Source organism: Moschus berezovskii, chromosome 17 (assembly GCF_049115385.1).
Source record: "Moschus berezovskii isolate FMDL1 chromosome 17, NW_MosBer_1.0, whole genome shotgun sequence".
Taxonomy (NCBI): Eukaryota; Metazoa; Chordata; class Mammalia; order Artiodactyla; family Moschidae; genus Moschus; species Moschus berezovskii.
In genome coordinates this window covers 68,261,163-68,277,206 of record NC_142476.1, presented here as the reverse complement: position 1 = coordinate 68,277,206, position 16,044 = coordinate 68,261,163, and the positions used below count along the sequence as shown (strand labels likewise).

At 43.4% G+C, this 16,044-nt stretch overlaps 1 protein-coding gene across 1 annotated transcript in view; it reads left to right on the top strand.

Annotated features, from left to right (window-relative positions):
• Positions 1-15,258, top strand: part of MTARC2 (mitochondrial amidoxime reducing component 2) — a 34,693-nt gene extending 19,435 nt beyond the window's left edge. The window contains exons 5-8 of the mRNA XM_055419874.2: positions 7,307-7,368; positions 7,457-7,528; positions 8,605-8,743; positions 14,400-15,258. Coding sequence (XP_055275849.2) covers positions 7,307-7,368; positions 7,457-7,528; positions 8,605-8,731 — 261 coding nt within the window. The 3' untranslated portion in view covers positions 8,732-8,743; positions 14,400-15,258. The remainder of the gene's footprint in view (positions 1-7,306; positions 7,369-7,456; positions 7,529-8,604; positions 8,744-14,399) is intronic.
• Positions 15,259-16,044: the final 786 nt, after the last annotated feature.

Here is a 16,044-nt window from a genome sequence, read left to right as displayed (position 1 = left end):
AGATCAAACTACCCAGGAGCTGTGCTGTGAAATGTGTTGTTGTGTGTGCTGGCGAGGAGTGAGGGCAACGGTGGGGAAAGGAGGCCACCAGTTCAAAGTCCTAAAAGCAGCACAGGCTGTTACATTAAAGGTGCCTGGGATCATTTCAGAATCACAGGGACGCTGCAGGTAAAGGAGAAGTGGCGTGAGGTGGCTGGACCTGGAGCTGGCCAGAGGCCACCATGCCCAGAAGGTTGGATTTTATTTTTTATAAATTAAAAAATCTTTTTTTTGATGGCACTAGATCTTCATTGCGGCAAAGGGCTTTCTCTAGTTGTAGCACACAGGCTTAGTTGCCCCATAGCATGTGGATCTTAGTTCCCAGAACCAGAGATTGAACCCATGTCCTCTGCATCACAAGGTGGACTCTTAACCACTGGACTAGCAGGGAAGTCCCAGGAGTTTAGATTTTATATTGTGGATAAGGAAGAGTTGGTAATGATTTTGAATGAAGACGTAATTATTATTTTCATGCACCCAACAAATATGACCAAACTGCATGATACTGAGAGTTTCACGATTTTACCTTGGCAGCTCTCTAGAAAGTGCTTGGAAAGTTAGGGAAACTGAGGCAGAAACATCCGTGCCGTGCTTCATCCCTGGAGGGAGATCAGCCCGCCTTACCTGAAACCTGCGTCAGAATTACGATCAGGCCTGTGACTGTGCTGGCAGCAACATCCTAGGTGACTCTTGTGCAAGCCCAGGAAAGTGCTGATTTAGGAGGGGTGAGAGGCAAGGGTGACAGGGGGCGTGGATGAAATAGGAGTGCTGACATTCTCTGGGCATCAGCTGCCTGATTGATGGAAGAGACTTGTTTTTCTCCCCAGGAGTAACCCAGATTTGGTGTGACCTGAAGTGGATACAGTTTGAAGGGGCTCTTTAAGAGAAGAAAATAACAAAACCAAGATTAAGTGCAGGGTCTCATAAGGGTCCAGAGCTGGAGGCTCAAGCCTCTCCAGAGATATTCCCAGTAAACCCGCCTATTTCTCCCCTGTTCTGTTTTTCTGTGCTGATGAATAGAGGGTGCAGAAGTTCAGAGTCATTAGATACTTATTAAACACAGAATGAAACGAGACTCAGTATTAATAAGGCTGAAGACTGATCAGAAATTAGTCCATGAAGCAAAAATTCTTGCACAGGACTCCTGTAAAACTGGCCTATTCTTTGCTGAGACACTTTCTTGTAGGAAATACAATTTTTCTTGATTTGTCTCCACTAAAGATATTAATTTTAGTTTAAGATCTTGAACCAGAGGAAGAAGAAGAAGGAAAGATACTCCCATTCCTGGCTAAAGAATTTTTGCTTTTCTGTAACTTGCCAACTAAGAATTTTTGGCTCACCTCTAACTTGTCAAACTGAACCGATGACTGATGTAAGCCTAATTATATTCGATTAGGCAATTTGAGTGGGTGGAGCCTTGTTTTTTCAATTTAAAAAATGTTAAGTTACCTTGTACTCCCAAGTCCATTTGTTGTTTTTTTCCTGCATTGTGATAGGCTTACAGAAATAGTACATAAGGTAGAGTATTCTTATTTGAATAGAAGTCCTTTGGAAATGCATATTAAAAAAATCTTTATTATAAAATGATGCTAATAGGGCTGATTTAGTCTCCTTTAAATTAAGAAGCCCAAGAGTTAAGGGCCTGATGCACTAACCTGTCTACCTGGCACCATCTATAACCCTTTGAGTTAGCAGGACTCTGTTAAATATTAATGTAAAATAATAATGCACCTAAATATTTCACAGACAAACTAATAATAAACACACAGCAAACCTAAGCATAGTGCAAAAATTCAGGTCATTATTGCAAAATCATAGAGCAATAGGAGGATGCATTGCGCAACGTTTACTCTTTGGGACCCAAAGCACTTTGTATTTTTTCCATGTAATTCAGAATATTAAGCAGGTTTTTTTTAAAGCGGTTTCCTTTGGGCTGGTGTGGTATGCTTAAATTCTGGCAATGTGGAGGAATGAAGTTTAAAAAATAGTAAAATTGGGACTTCCCTGGTGGTTCAGTGGTTAGGAATCCGCCTTGCAATGTAGGGGACACAGGTTGGATCCCTGGTTGGGGAACTAAGATCCTTACATGCCCTGGAACAACTGAGCCTGTGTGCCACAACTAGAGTATCTGTGAGCCACAGCGAAAAATCTCCCATGATACAAAGAAGATCTTGAGTGCTGCAGCTGGGACCCTACACAGCCAAATAAATAAATATACGAATAAATATTTAAACAAAATAATAAAATTGACCAGTGCTTCTTATCTCAGTGACCATTTCCCATCTCTTCCTAGCCCCCATATGTAGCCTCCCCTGGTATCAGCATCACTCACTTGGCAGTTTTTAACCAAGGATGAATCTATACTGACATCATAATCACCCAAAGTCCACAGCTGGCCTTAGGGTTCATGCTCAGTGTTGTATGCCTATGGTCGACTACAGGGGCTCCCTTCATCCCTTGATGGCATGCCTTTCAAATAGGGGTCTCTGTTCTCCTCCAGGGAGCTTTTATGACATCCCCACTTTGCTAGGGGACCTCGAAGGACCTCAGGGAAATTAGTCCTGATTTAGAAAAGCCAACATGATGAGCACAAGAGAGACACAAGTTCTGGATGGAGGGAGCGGTCAGACATTCATGTTCCTCAAGAAGTTGTCGATGGTGTTACTGCCTTTACTTAAGCAGATCTCCCTATACCTTTGTTTTTTCATTGCATCTCGGTAACTTGAACTATTTGCCACAGAGACTTTCAGGGCCTGAGAAAGGGGGCAGAAGTATGTGAAGATAGAGCCTAGAGAGCCTCAGCTCCTCTTTTGCTGCTCTGTAGTCACACCGTCATGTCCAGTTCTTTGTGACCCCATGAACTGTAGCCCGCCGGGCTCCTGTCCATGGGATTTCCCCAGGCGAGAATGCTGGAATGGGTTGCCATTTCTTTCTCCAGGGGATCTTCTGCATCCAGGGACTGAACCGTTTCTCCTGTGTCTCTTTACCACTGAGTCACCTGGGAAGCCAGTTGAGAGCAGATTAAATGTCTTGCAAACTAGGAAATCTAACTAAACTTTTCAGGCTTCTCGCTTTATATGATAATCACGAGGTCGGCTTTACACAGCTGTGTGGCTTTGATATATGAAATTCATCGGCACTTGTAAAAAGAAATGTAACAGAGAGGTACTTGGGAAGCTGAGGAGAGCTGGCAGGGTTCCGCCCTGGCTGTCCCATGGGCTTGCATGCCTGTGCCCGCAGCGCCCTCGTGTGGCGAAGTGTGTCTAGTCTTGTTAGCTCCTTCCAGGCCCGGGAGCCAGACACCCGTCCCTTCCAGATACAGGAGCTGTACTGTTGGTCACACCCCCTGGGAGGTCACGGTTCTTCAGGAGGCGAGCCAGGCGCTATGACCGTCTTGCAGTGTTGCATTTGAACATTGCTCGTCAAAAGTCCTGGCTAGAATCTAGAGATTCCGTTTTACGTGACTTGAGCTAGCGACTGAACAGCAACAGAGGATTTTATATGATGTGGCCTTGCCTTTTCCAAGAGTTATTACATACGTCATCCCTCAGTTAGTTGTTTGAAACTCAGAGTTTATTTCCACTGTTGACTTAAAAAGTACTCACAACCTAGAAGCAGAGAATTATGTTTTATTCGGTGGGAATTTTTAGGACCTCAGACCCCAGAGACAGCATCTCAAGTGGCCCTGAGGGAACTGCTCCTAGGGGATGGGGGTGGGGTGTGGGTGTGGGAGGTGTGTGTTCAGGTTGTATAGAAGTTTTCGATAAATGTCAGGTAGTCTGAACGTCGAAAAATGATTGTTAATTAAGGGAGACCAGGTATCTCAGGTGGCCCTAGCAGTAAAGAACCCACCTGCCAGTGCAGGGGACATAAGTGATGTGGGTTCGATCCCTGGGTCGGGAAGATCCCCTGCAGGAGGAAATGGCAACCCACTCCGGTATTCTTGCCTGGAGAATTCCATGGACAGAGGAGCTCGGTGGGCTACAGTCCATGGGGTCGCAAAGAGTTGGACACGACTGAGGGACTAACACATATGCACACACACACACACACACAGAGATATCTCAAGTTAAGGAGTTTAGCCCTTTTCTTCATATGGGAAGAGGCAACATTCTGGGCTCACTGAAATCATTCCTTTCATATGCATCTCAGCTCTCCGGGGCTGTTATCCTGCGTTTTTCAACTCCCAGTCTCCCATCCCAACCCCCTCCCCCTCTCATCCCCAGCCCCCTTCCCTGCTCCTTAATGCTGACCTTGGGGAGTGGCTGACGGCTGCCTGATAGCAGGTATTGTTTCTCCTGGGCGCCCTCTGGGCTCAGGAATTCACGTTTGGAGGGCTGATTTGGAGGACTGTGAAGTCCTTGTTCTTTGATATGGCAGGAAAACACTTCATTTCTTACATCACAGAGTTTCATAAATGACAGTTGGGAAAACAAGGCATCCACAGAAACCCTCTTACCTCAGTCATATCCTGCACTGGGATTTCCTTTTGTGCACTGGACTTCCTTTTGTGCACTTGCTAAGTCTCCCCAGTAGGCCGGGGGTGGCAGTGGGGTGGTCTAGTGTTCCCTGATCACAGCCTGGTCATCAGCAGGGGAGAGGCCCCATTCCCCCCTCTGCCCTGCCTCCTGCAGGGAGGTCTACTCTCCTGTCCCCAGGGCAGTGAGCAGCCAGCTGAGAGGACTGGATGTCCCACTGCCTCACTGGGAGGCTGATTTCTCACCAAATCCTCAGACCCATGGTCTCCAAAAGCTCACTTGGGTTGAGATCAGGAAACAGATTTTCAAGGCACATTGTACGTGGCTCACAGTCTTGGGTTTTATGGTGATGGGATTAGTTTCCGGGTTGTCTTTAGCCAATCATTCTGACTCAGAGTCCTTCCTGGTGGTGCATGCCTTGTTCAGCCAAGATGGCTGCCAGAGAGAAGGATTCTGGGAGGTGCTCGGTCATGTGGTGTCTCCTTTTGACCTTTCCCGAATTCTTCTGGTTGGTGGTGGTATATTAGTTATGTGTTCCTTACCAGGACCTCCTGTCGTAAAACAACTCATGCAAATGAGTACTATGGTGCCTGGCCAGGGAGGGCGGTTTCAGTCAGTGTGCTTCCCCCTAGTCATAGATAAACTATTGGTGTATGGAGCCTCGAGTGAGGCCCTAGCCCCTGATGCCTCCCATGTCTCCCTCAGGGCCTGTGAAATTCAGGCTTTGCAGATGGCTTTCCTGTTAGCAAGAGAGGCCTGTAACATATCCTCCTCATATATGTGTGTATGTGTGTGTGAATGCATATATGTATGTGTGTATGTATATCTGTGTGTGTGTGTGTGTTTATGGGATTACCTTGTGGCTCAGCTGGTAAAGAATCCACCTGTAATGCAGGAAACCTGTGTTGGGCAGATTTCCCCTGGAGAAGGGAAAGGCTACCCACTCCAGTATTGTGGCCTGGAGAATTCCATGGACTGTGTATAGTCCATGGGGTTGCAAAGCGTCAGACATGACTGAGCGACTTTCACTTTCATATGTGTATGTATCAGTTCAGTTCAGTCGCTCAGTCGTGACCGACTCTTTGCGACCCCATGAATCACAGCACGCCAGGCCTCCCTGTCCATCACCAACTAATACAACCACCATATTTATGTGTTCATATGTATGTATGTATACTTGTGTGCACGTGTACAGATAAATAGGTATATAGATGTGTGTGCATGCCCAGTCATGTCTGATTCTGTGATCCTATGATGTGTAGTCCGCCAGGCTCCTCTGTCCTTGGAAAATTCTCCACGCAGGAATACTGGAGTGGCTAATCATTTTCTACTCCAGGTGGTATCAGTTCAGTTCAGTTGCTCAGTCGTGTCCAACTCTTTGCAACCCCACAGACTGCAGCATGCCAGGCCTCCCTGTCCATCACCAACTCTCAAATATGAATAGCCAAAAAAAAAGATACATGCAAAAGAAAAAAGAAACACAAGCTGACTCCTGTGATAATCATTCCACTCAGTGTGAATCTTCAGTTCAGTTGCTCAGCTGTGTTCAACACTTTGCAACTCCATGAACTGCAGCATCCCAGGCTTCCCTGTCCATCACAGTTCCCAGAGTTTACTCAAACTCATGTCCACTGAGTGGGTGATGCTGGCCAACTATCTCATCTGCCGTTGTCCCCTTCTCCTCTGGCCTTCAGTCTTTCCCAGCATCACGGTCTTTTCCAGTTAGTTAGTTCTTTGCATCAGGTGGCCAAAGTATTGGAGTTTCAGCTTCAGTATCAGTCCCTTTCAATGAATATTCAGGACTGATTTCCTTTAGGATGGACTAGTTGGATCTCTTTGCTGTCCAAGGGACTCTCAAGAGTCTTCTCCAACACCACAGTTCAAAAGCACCAATTCTTCGGCGCTCAACTTTCTTTATAGTCCAACTCTCACATCCATACATGACTACTGGAAAAACCAAAGCTTTGACTAGTCAGACCTATAATAGGTGGTATAGACGGGGATAGTTAAAAACCCTGCTTCAGAATCAGAAAAGTTTTCAAACCTAGCTGCTGTGACTCTGAAAATATTTTGTAAACTTTCTCTGTCTCTGTATCTTTGTGTAAAAACGGGACCATATTAATTCCTCCCCCAGTCATGAGGTTTGCAGGAAATCCCAAGGCAGACATTGGCTGGACCTACCACGGTTTAAGATCGGGAAAACAAGGCAGGGAGGTTGGCTATGACTAGTCAGGACCAGCGACGGTGCTGAATGGGTTCATCTTAGAACTGACTTCTCTTGGGCCATGTCCCACTCATCAAAGAAGCGTCAGATTGTAACTTGGCTTCCATTGCAGCTTAGCAAAAGGAAAGAGTGGGCCATCTTGCAAGCTTTCTACTTCTCATTATACATCATTAACTTGGCCTGGAGTTGATAGTTCTCATGGCAAACTGGCCCCTGGAGAAGATGTATTTTGTTGTGCTGACAGAGGCAGGCTTCTGAGGCCCAGTCAAGAACTGCGTCCTGGAACTTCCTTGTGGGTCCAGTGGTTAACACGCCGTGCTTCCAGTGCAGGGGGCCAGGGCTTGATCCCTCGTTGGGGAACTAAGATGTTATGTGCTGCGTGATGCAGCAAAACAACAACAACAACTCTGCATCCCACACCCTCCTTCCTTTGAGTCCTTTCTGGGGTACTTTGTGGCACTCTCTTGTACTCTGTTCTTCTGCTTCATAGGACCAGCCGAAGAATAAACTGGAATAGGGCTGGATGGAGCCTTAATTTAACAGATACCTTCTCCTTTTCTCCTAGGACACTTGGGATGAACTTCTCATTGGCAATGTAGAAATGAAAAAGATTTTGGCTTGCCCCAGGTAAGGATTCTTGCGAGACTGGACCTCTGGGGTGTGGCAGGGTCACCGGTTCTTAACTGTCCCCTGACCCTTCGTTACTGTGTGACAGGTGCATTATGACCACGGTGGACCCAGATACTGGAGTGATTGACAGGAAGGAGCCACTTGAAACCCTGAAGAGGTAGAACGTCTATGTGTCTGCTGTATTTTTATATTATCCCCAGCCTTGAACCACCTGTGCCTCCTGGTTCTTTTTGTCTGTTATTAATGTCAGTGAGTATTTGTTGCCTCCTTTTTTTTTTCTAGATGACTCTTGTAGAGTTTTGGATAAATTTTCAATTATATGATTCCACATTTTGAAATTTTCATCTCTCTGACTTCAATTTTTAATAACCTTTACACATCTGTTTCCAGATTAAGACTTTGTTTGCAACTCTCATTTATTTATTAGAATCAGTAGCAGGAGGATAAGAATAATTGAGTTGTATAATGAAATAGTTGAAAAGGGGAATGAAATGAGTTGTCTCAGTTTGTTTATTCAAGAGCTTCTTTTGTGTTAGGGTGTTTTGTTACTTAGAGAATTCTGGCTGACTTTCGTTCTCAATATATGTGTTTTTAAACGTAAGTTAGCTTTTTCTGGAAGTTGTGTTCTGTTCTGTTTCCCTTTCCTCGGGTTTTTGTTCGTTTGTAATGGATTTAAGTTCCAGAGGAACTTCTTAAAGCCTTCAGATTTGCAATTTTATTTTGTTTTTTATTTTTGAGACCCAGTGAAGTGATTATTTTTTCTTTAGACAAGCCTTTAAAAAAGGCTTAACCTCAGTAACAGTCCAGTCCACCTGCCAACAGCACCTCTGTCTTCTGTTTTGTTTATCAAAGATCCCAGGTTTGGACTTATAACCATGGAGGGACAGAAAGCCTGGTGTTCAGGGCAAGTCCATTGTGAGATTGTATGAGCACTGATTTCCCATGTTTGTGAAGCTGAAGGTACGCATGCAAACAAAGCATTTTAAGTGGCACGTACAAGTTTTTCATTGGGACTTCAAACCAAAGCCATAGAAAAATTGTTTAGACTCTCAGGGTATTCCAGAAAAACCAGGTTTATCTGCAGCTTGACTACTTACCCAGACTTCTCTGTTCACATTTTAGAAAAGGTTTACTAGTTATTTATAAAGAAACTGAGCATGGAAGCTGAATTCCATTGAGAGCACCTAGATTATTCCCTTCTTGTGCCTGAGGGTGAATTTTTGCTTCTTTCAGTTACCGCCTGTGTGATCCTTCTGAGAAGTCAATTTACAAGTCGTCCCCACTGTTTGGAATCTATTATTCGGTGGAAAAAATTGGAAGCCTGAAAGTTGGTGACCCTGTGTACCAGATGGTGCAGTGACAGAATCACCAGGTAAAGGGCAGTCTTTGCTTCTGGAGTGCAGAATGGAGCCAGAGCCACATTTTCTTGTATGGAGATGTTTTTCTGTTCTGCTGCTGTAACTCCTGGGAGAATGAGCAGTTTCTGTTCTTATCTTTGGAGCTGGAATATGAATGCCCTTTATTTATTTCTTTTGAACAACTTTTCTTTTTCAAAATATTTATTTATTTATTTGGCTGTACCAGATCTTAGTTGCAGCACACAGGATCTTCTTTGATCTTTGTTGCAGCCTGTCTGTGGGGTCGCACAGAGTCGGACACGACTGAAGCGACAGCAGCAGCAGCAGCAACAGGATCTTTTGTTGCAGTATGTGGGATCTAGTTCCCTGACCAGGGATTGAACCCCCACCCCCTGCACTGGAAGTGTGGATTCTTAACCACTGGGCCACCAGGGGGGCCCCGACCTTTATTTTTATTCCCTTCAGCAATCAGTGTTCCTCCTCCCTCCCACTTCCCCAGCCAGTTATACAATGGGATGCAGGAGCCCCGGCAGAAAGACAGGTTTGGGTCCTGGTTTGTTCGGGAATGTCATGAAGGAATAAGTAAGTGAACGATTCTCCAGAGGTCTATATTTGTTTTTTCTGTCTCTGATAGAAAAGTGAAGGGGAAATACATAGACTATTCAAAGTCAACTTGGGGAAAATATGTGAAATCAAATGGTTTTTATCAAATGTAGTTTAAAAATATGGTATGAAGTTTGAAAAAAGTCAGTGCAACAGGGTAGGGTGCCTGGATTCTGAATCTCAAGAAATAAAATGGTGTTCTCACCTTGAGTTCATCAGGTCAAATAAAATTCAGACTCCTAGAGCAAAATGCCTACCCCCTAAATTATAGGAATGGGGAAGTCAGTCAGAAGACTTCAAACTGAAGTTTATAAGTAACTCTCCTCACGATACCCAGAACCCTGATTTTAAAGTCACTTCATCTCTAAGACTCTTGAGTAGCTTTCTTTCTAATCCTGGCCTGGCTTTCTCACCTTCTGGCCTGCCCATCCTCCAGGACCCATGGCAAGACCATCTGGACTGAGCCTTAAGTAGATTTGTATGTGTAACCCTAGCAGCTCCTTTTCCCACCTTGGTTGAAAGCAGCACTTTCACAGCATCATCTTTTAGGATTTGTAATAGCTCAGCTAGAATTCCATCACCTTCACTAGCTTTGTTCGTAGTGATGCTTCCTAAGGCCCAGTTGACTTCACACTGCAGGAGGTCTGGCTCTAGATGAGTGATCATACCATCATGGTTATCTGGATCATTAAAATCTGTTTTGTTCTTCTGTGTATTTAGTTCTTCTGTGTATTCTTGCTACCTCTTCTTAATATGTGACTTCCCTAGTGGCTCAGACAGTAAAGAGTCCGCCTACAATGTGGAAGACCAGGGTTTGATCCCTGGGTTGGGAAGATCCCCTGGAGGAGGAAATGGCAACCCACTCTAGTATTCTTGCCTGGAGAATCCCATGGATAGAGGAACCTGGCAGGCTACAGTGCATGGGGTTGCAAAGAGTTTGTGAGCCACTTACTGAGAAGTAAGCATAGCATAGTTCTTAGTATCTTCTGCTTCTGTTAGGTTCATACCATTTCTGTCCTTTATCGAGCCCATCTTTGCATGAAATGTTCCCTAGGTAGCTCTAATTTTCTTGAAGTGATCTCTAGTCTTTCCCATTCTACTGTTTTCCTCTATTTCTTCACACTGATCACTGAAGAAGACTTTCTTATCTCTCCTTGCTTTATTTTGCAATTCTGCATTCAAATGGGTATATCTTTCCTTTTCTCCTTTGCGTTTTGCTTGTCTTCTTTTCTCAGCTATTTGTAAGGCCTCCTCAGACAATCATTTTGCCTTTTTGCATTTCTTCTTGGGGATGGTTTTGATCACGGCTTCCTATATAATGTTGTAATGTCCATAGTTCTTCAGACATTCTATCCATCAGATCTAATCCCATGAATCTATTTGTCACTTCCACTGTATAATTGTAAAGGATTTGATTTAGGTCCTACCTGAATGGTCCAGTGGTTTTCCCTAATTTCTTCAATTTAAGTCTGAATTTGGCAATAAGGAGTTCATGATCTGAGCCACAGTCAGCTCCTGGTCTTGTTTTTGCTGACTGTATAGAGCTTCTCCATCTTTGGCTGCAAATAATATAATCAACCTGATTTTGGTATTGACCATCTGTTGATGTCCATGTGTAGAGTCTTCTCTTGTGTTGTTGGAAGAGGGTGTTTGCTATGACCAGTGTGTTCTCTTGGCAAAATTCTATTAGCCTTTGCCCTGCTTCATTCTGTACTCCAAGGCCAAATTTGACTGTTACTCCAGGTATTTCTTGACTTCCTACTTTTCCTTTCCAGTCCCTGTGATGAAAAGGTCATCTTTTTTTGGTGTTAGTTCTAGAAGGTTTTGTAGGTCTTCACAGAATCATTCAACTTCAGCTTTTTCAGCATTAGTGGTTGGGGTATAGACTTGGATTACTATTGAATGGTTTGTCTTGGAAACAAACAGAGATCATTCTTTCGTTTTTGAGATTGCACCCAAGTACTGCATTTCAGACTTTTTTGTTGACTGTGAGGGCTACTCCATTTCTTCTAAGGGATTCCTGCCCACAGTGGTAGATATAATGGTCATCTGAATTAAATTCACCCATTCCAGTCCATTTTAGTTCACTGATTCCTAAAATGTCAATGTTTACTCTTGCCATCTCCTGTTTGATCACTTCCAATTTACCTTGATTCATGGATCTAACATTCCAGGTTCCTATGCAATATTGTTCTTTATAGCTTCAGACTTTACTTCCATCACCAGTCACATCCACAACTGGGCATTGTTTCTGCTGTGGCTCAGCTTCTTCATTCTTTATGGATTTATTTCTCCACTGAAGTCCAGTTCATCTTTCAGTGTCCTATCTTTTTGCTTTTTCATATTGTTTATGGGGTTCTCAAGGCAAGAATACTGAAATGATTTGCCATTCCATTCTCCAGTGGACCACATTTTGTCAGACCTCTACATGGCATGGCTCATAGTTTCATTGAGTTAGACAAGGCTGTGATCCAAGTGGTCAGTTTGGTTAGTTTTCTGTAATTGTGGTTTCCATTCTATCTGCCCTATACTCCACTGTATTGCTCAGTCTCAAATTCCCTCAAAATCAGATCCTTTTGTGTTGCGTGGTTGGAAGCAAGGAACACCTGTGTTTTGCTCACACCCAGCTATTTCCAGTTGTCTCCACTCCCAGGAGACCTTGTGTTAGAGAGCCTAAGATGACATGTTACCTTTTCCAGTCCTTGTAGGGTCTCCATGAGGTGGATGTGATAATCAGTGTTTCAAAGGGCAATAAACAAAGACTCAGGTCAACTGAGAGGACACGTGAAGCATGTTAAAGGTTTTTAAGGGAATTCCCTAGTGGTCCAGTGGTTAAACATCTGCTGTGCAATGCAGGGGACTCGAGTTCTATCCCTGGTCAGGGAACTAAGATCCCACAAGCTGCAGAGCTGAATTGAGCCCACGTGCCACAACTATAGAATCTGTGAGCTCCAATGAAATATCCTGCCTGCCGCAACTAAGGCCTGACAGCCAAATAAATAAATATGTTAAAAAACGGTGCTTTTGGAAGGTCTTTCTGAGAGCTGTGTGTGGGACGGACTGGAAGCGGGAAAGAAAGGAAAGGTCAGGCAGGTGTGACAGCATGTGACTTAAGTGGGGCGGAGGTCACAGGTGCAGAGAGGCAGTGTGGAGAGCCCGGATTGTCAGCATGCCACAGGTGCTGTTTGACCTTTGATCCTAAATTCCCTTTTAGCTTTTTCATCACTGCTCCCCTGCACTGACCCTGAGTGCTTCCTGATGGCTATCTCCTGCTTCTTTGCTCTGAACATGCTTCCACTTCATGAGGGTCAAGTGTCAGCCCCTCAGAGTCCCACCTGGGGAACATGGTATCTAGTCACCTCTACTGCCTACCCCTCTATGGCACTAAGGGCTTCCTATCTGGTGGGCATTTCTGTTGGGCTTTAAAAACAATAACCTTGCCCCATTACTTTGATGGTGAGCCTACTATGGTTTCTGATTCTGGAGGGTCTCCTTTTTCCAATAGGGTGATTAAAGGCATTAAAAAAATAGCTGTTACTACTTGCACAGGGGTTACTTGAGTTGGTTTTTTTGGTCTTTTTAAAATACAATTATATAGAAGTTTATCTGTTCCATTATAAATGCAATTCACGATCATCACAGCAAATGTTGAAGACACCAGAAATGTAGAAGAAAAAATCACCCATTGTTACTGTTTGTAAATTTTATTTTGGTGTTTTGTTGTTGTTGTTGTTTGTTTAAGGTAGCCATGATCTATATGATATATCATGATCTGTATGATAGAATCATACATGTCACATACAATGCAAGTATTTATTGTATATAATTTGTTTATACAAATATGTATTTGCTGACTAAAGAAAAATGCACAGCCTAAAAATTGTGAGTGAAGTCTTATTGAAGGATCTTACTGAGGACTATAACCTGGGAGACAGCCTCTCAGATAGCTCTGAGGAGCTGCTCCAAAGAGGCAAGGGAGGAGTCAGACACATGGAGTAGAGCATCCAAGGATTACTGCTAATCACAAAGAGTAGAACTCTCAAGTTAATGATATTAGTGCTTTTCTATGTTTGCGAAGATGCAGGAATCTGAGCTCATTGACATGATTCCTTAGACCTGCCTCTTAACTATCTAGTGCCAGTGTCTAAAGCACAGAATGCTCTTTTTCTCCATCCTGAATTGCCCTCAAGGCACACTTTCCTTGGGCAGCTGCAAGGACTGATGGCTTGATTCTTGTAAAACTGGGTTGGTGGGCAACATTTTTTGTTTACTGAAAGGGCAGGCAGCATTTCCTGTCCATATACCATATGTCACACATATACATGTATATCTGTGAACTATGAGCTTATAAATATGTATCTAGGAATTATAAACCATGTATCATAAGCACTTTCACAGTCCTTCAGCCTGTTCAAAGGTCATTTTTGATGGCTTCCTAACGTTACATGACACTTTGTAAAGACCATTTTATACTATTTGACACTCAGGCTATAATCCAATTTTGTTACCAGTAAAATTCTAGTAGACACAGTTGTGGCTTCCCAGGTAGCTCAGTGGTAAAGAATCTACCTGCCAATGCAGGAAATACAGAGATGCGGTTTCAATCCCTGGGTCAGGAAGATCCCCTGGAGAAGGAAATGGCAACCCACTCCAGTATTCTTGCCTGGAGAATCCCATGGACAGAGAAGCCTGGTGGGCTACAGTCCCTGGGGTAGCAAAGACTCGGATAGGACTGAGCGACTTAGCACATACACACTGTTGTATGCAGAGCTTTGTAAGATTGCTTTTCTATAAGTTAGATTTCTAAAGTGGAATTATTGACTTGTGGGGTATAGGCATTTTTTCAGCATTTTGATCAACTGCTTTCAAAATGATTCTTCCCACCCGCCCACAACTTGCTATGTGAGAAATATCCTTGGCTCTGGCCTTTGCCAGGGTCATTTGGTGCAGGATATATTTTATATTTCCTGCATTTTAACCTTAATAAGTGACTGGTTTGTGCATGTTTGAATTATTTATGACTGGTAAGAGAAAAAAAATAATCAGAGATTCTTACAATTTATTCAGATTTCAGCATCTGAGAGGCATTGATCAGCACTTTTATGACTGCAGCAGCACCACTATTTGGGCAAATCCTTATTACCCAGCCGGTAATTTCATCCTGGAAATGAACCTCTTTTTGGAGTTATGAATGTTCTGAGGTAATACGAGGAAAGTATTAAAGGTGATTTGGGAATAAGAATGCATATAGATTTTAGGTAATGAAGACTTTTAAAATAAATCCAATTGTCCATAAGATTATTTGGAATGTGATGGTAGCTATTACACTTCTTCAGTCTCTGATGTTAATACTGATGAGTAAAGAAAGTTGAAAGAAACAACTGAAAAGCTACAATTTTCTTCTGAATGTTTATATTTTATTATGTATTGTTGTGTATTTTAGGAAAAATGTGAAACAAAAGATTTCCAGCGTGCCTTAACACGTTAACACACAAATCCATCTTACTGGGTTTTACATTGCCATTGGGTCCTGTTGAGTTTTGCTCATGTGGTTTTGTCTCCACCATTATGGAATTGTGTGGTATTTGAAATGGAAATTATTCTGCAGACTTTGTTTCTTTATTTGATTATGCCTCTGTTAAGCCATGTGAAAGTAATTGCAACTGACAGGGACAAACAGTACAAATTCCAAGTATGATAAAGAAGAGAATGGGATTTGAAAGCAAAAGGAATTTTGAGAATAACAATAGGAGGAAGGAATCATGAACCTGTTTTTTTTTTTCGATGCAAGTAATTTGTGAACTATTCTGGTATAACTATACAAGAATTCTCACTGACGTAACATATGAATGAATGAACTCACCTATAGTTTTGTGGTTTCTTGAATATCATTGAATATATTGAATAAATGTGATTCTCAATTGTACTTTTTCTTTGGTATTTCTTTTAAAAAATACCTATCTATTTATTTTTGGCTGCGTTGGGTCTTAGTTTCAGCATACAGGCTCTTCATTGCAGCGTGTGGACTTCTCTGTAGCTGCAGCTCCCCGCTTAGTTGCCCCTGCTGCATGTGGGATCTTAGTTCCCCTACTAGGGATCAAACCCATATCCCCTGCACTAGCAGGTGGATTCTCAACCACTGAGTCACCAGGAAAGTCCCAAACATGGCCTGATTTTGTGACAAGAGCCTGACGTCAGTGCCTTACAAGGATTTGTTGTTATTGTTCAGTTGCTAAGTCATGTCCCACTCTGTGACCCCATGGACTGCAGCACGCCAGGCTTCCCCATCCTTCACCATCTCCCTGAGTTTGCTCAAATTCATGTCCATTGAGTGAGTCCATCCAACCATCTAATCCTCAGCTGCCCCTTCTCCTGCCTTAAATCTTTCCCAGCATCAGGGTCTCTTCCAGTGAGTCAGCTCTTCTGCATCAGGTGGCCAAAGTATTGGAGCTTCAGCTTCAGCATCAGTCCTTCCAATGAATATTCAGGGTTGATTTCCTTTGGGATTGACTGGTTTGTTCTTCTTGCTGTCCAAGGGACTCTCAACAGTCTTCTGGCACCACAATTCGAAAGGGCTGGCAAGAACATCCCCTGCTGCCTTGAAGAAGCCTCGGTGCATCTCTGAGGCTTTGTGCCTGGAGGAGCAGTCCTATAGAGGGCAGTCTCTGCTCGGCTTTGCTGTTCTGAGCTGCGGGCTGCGGCCCTGAATACC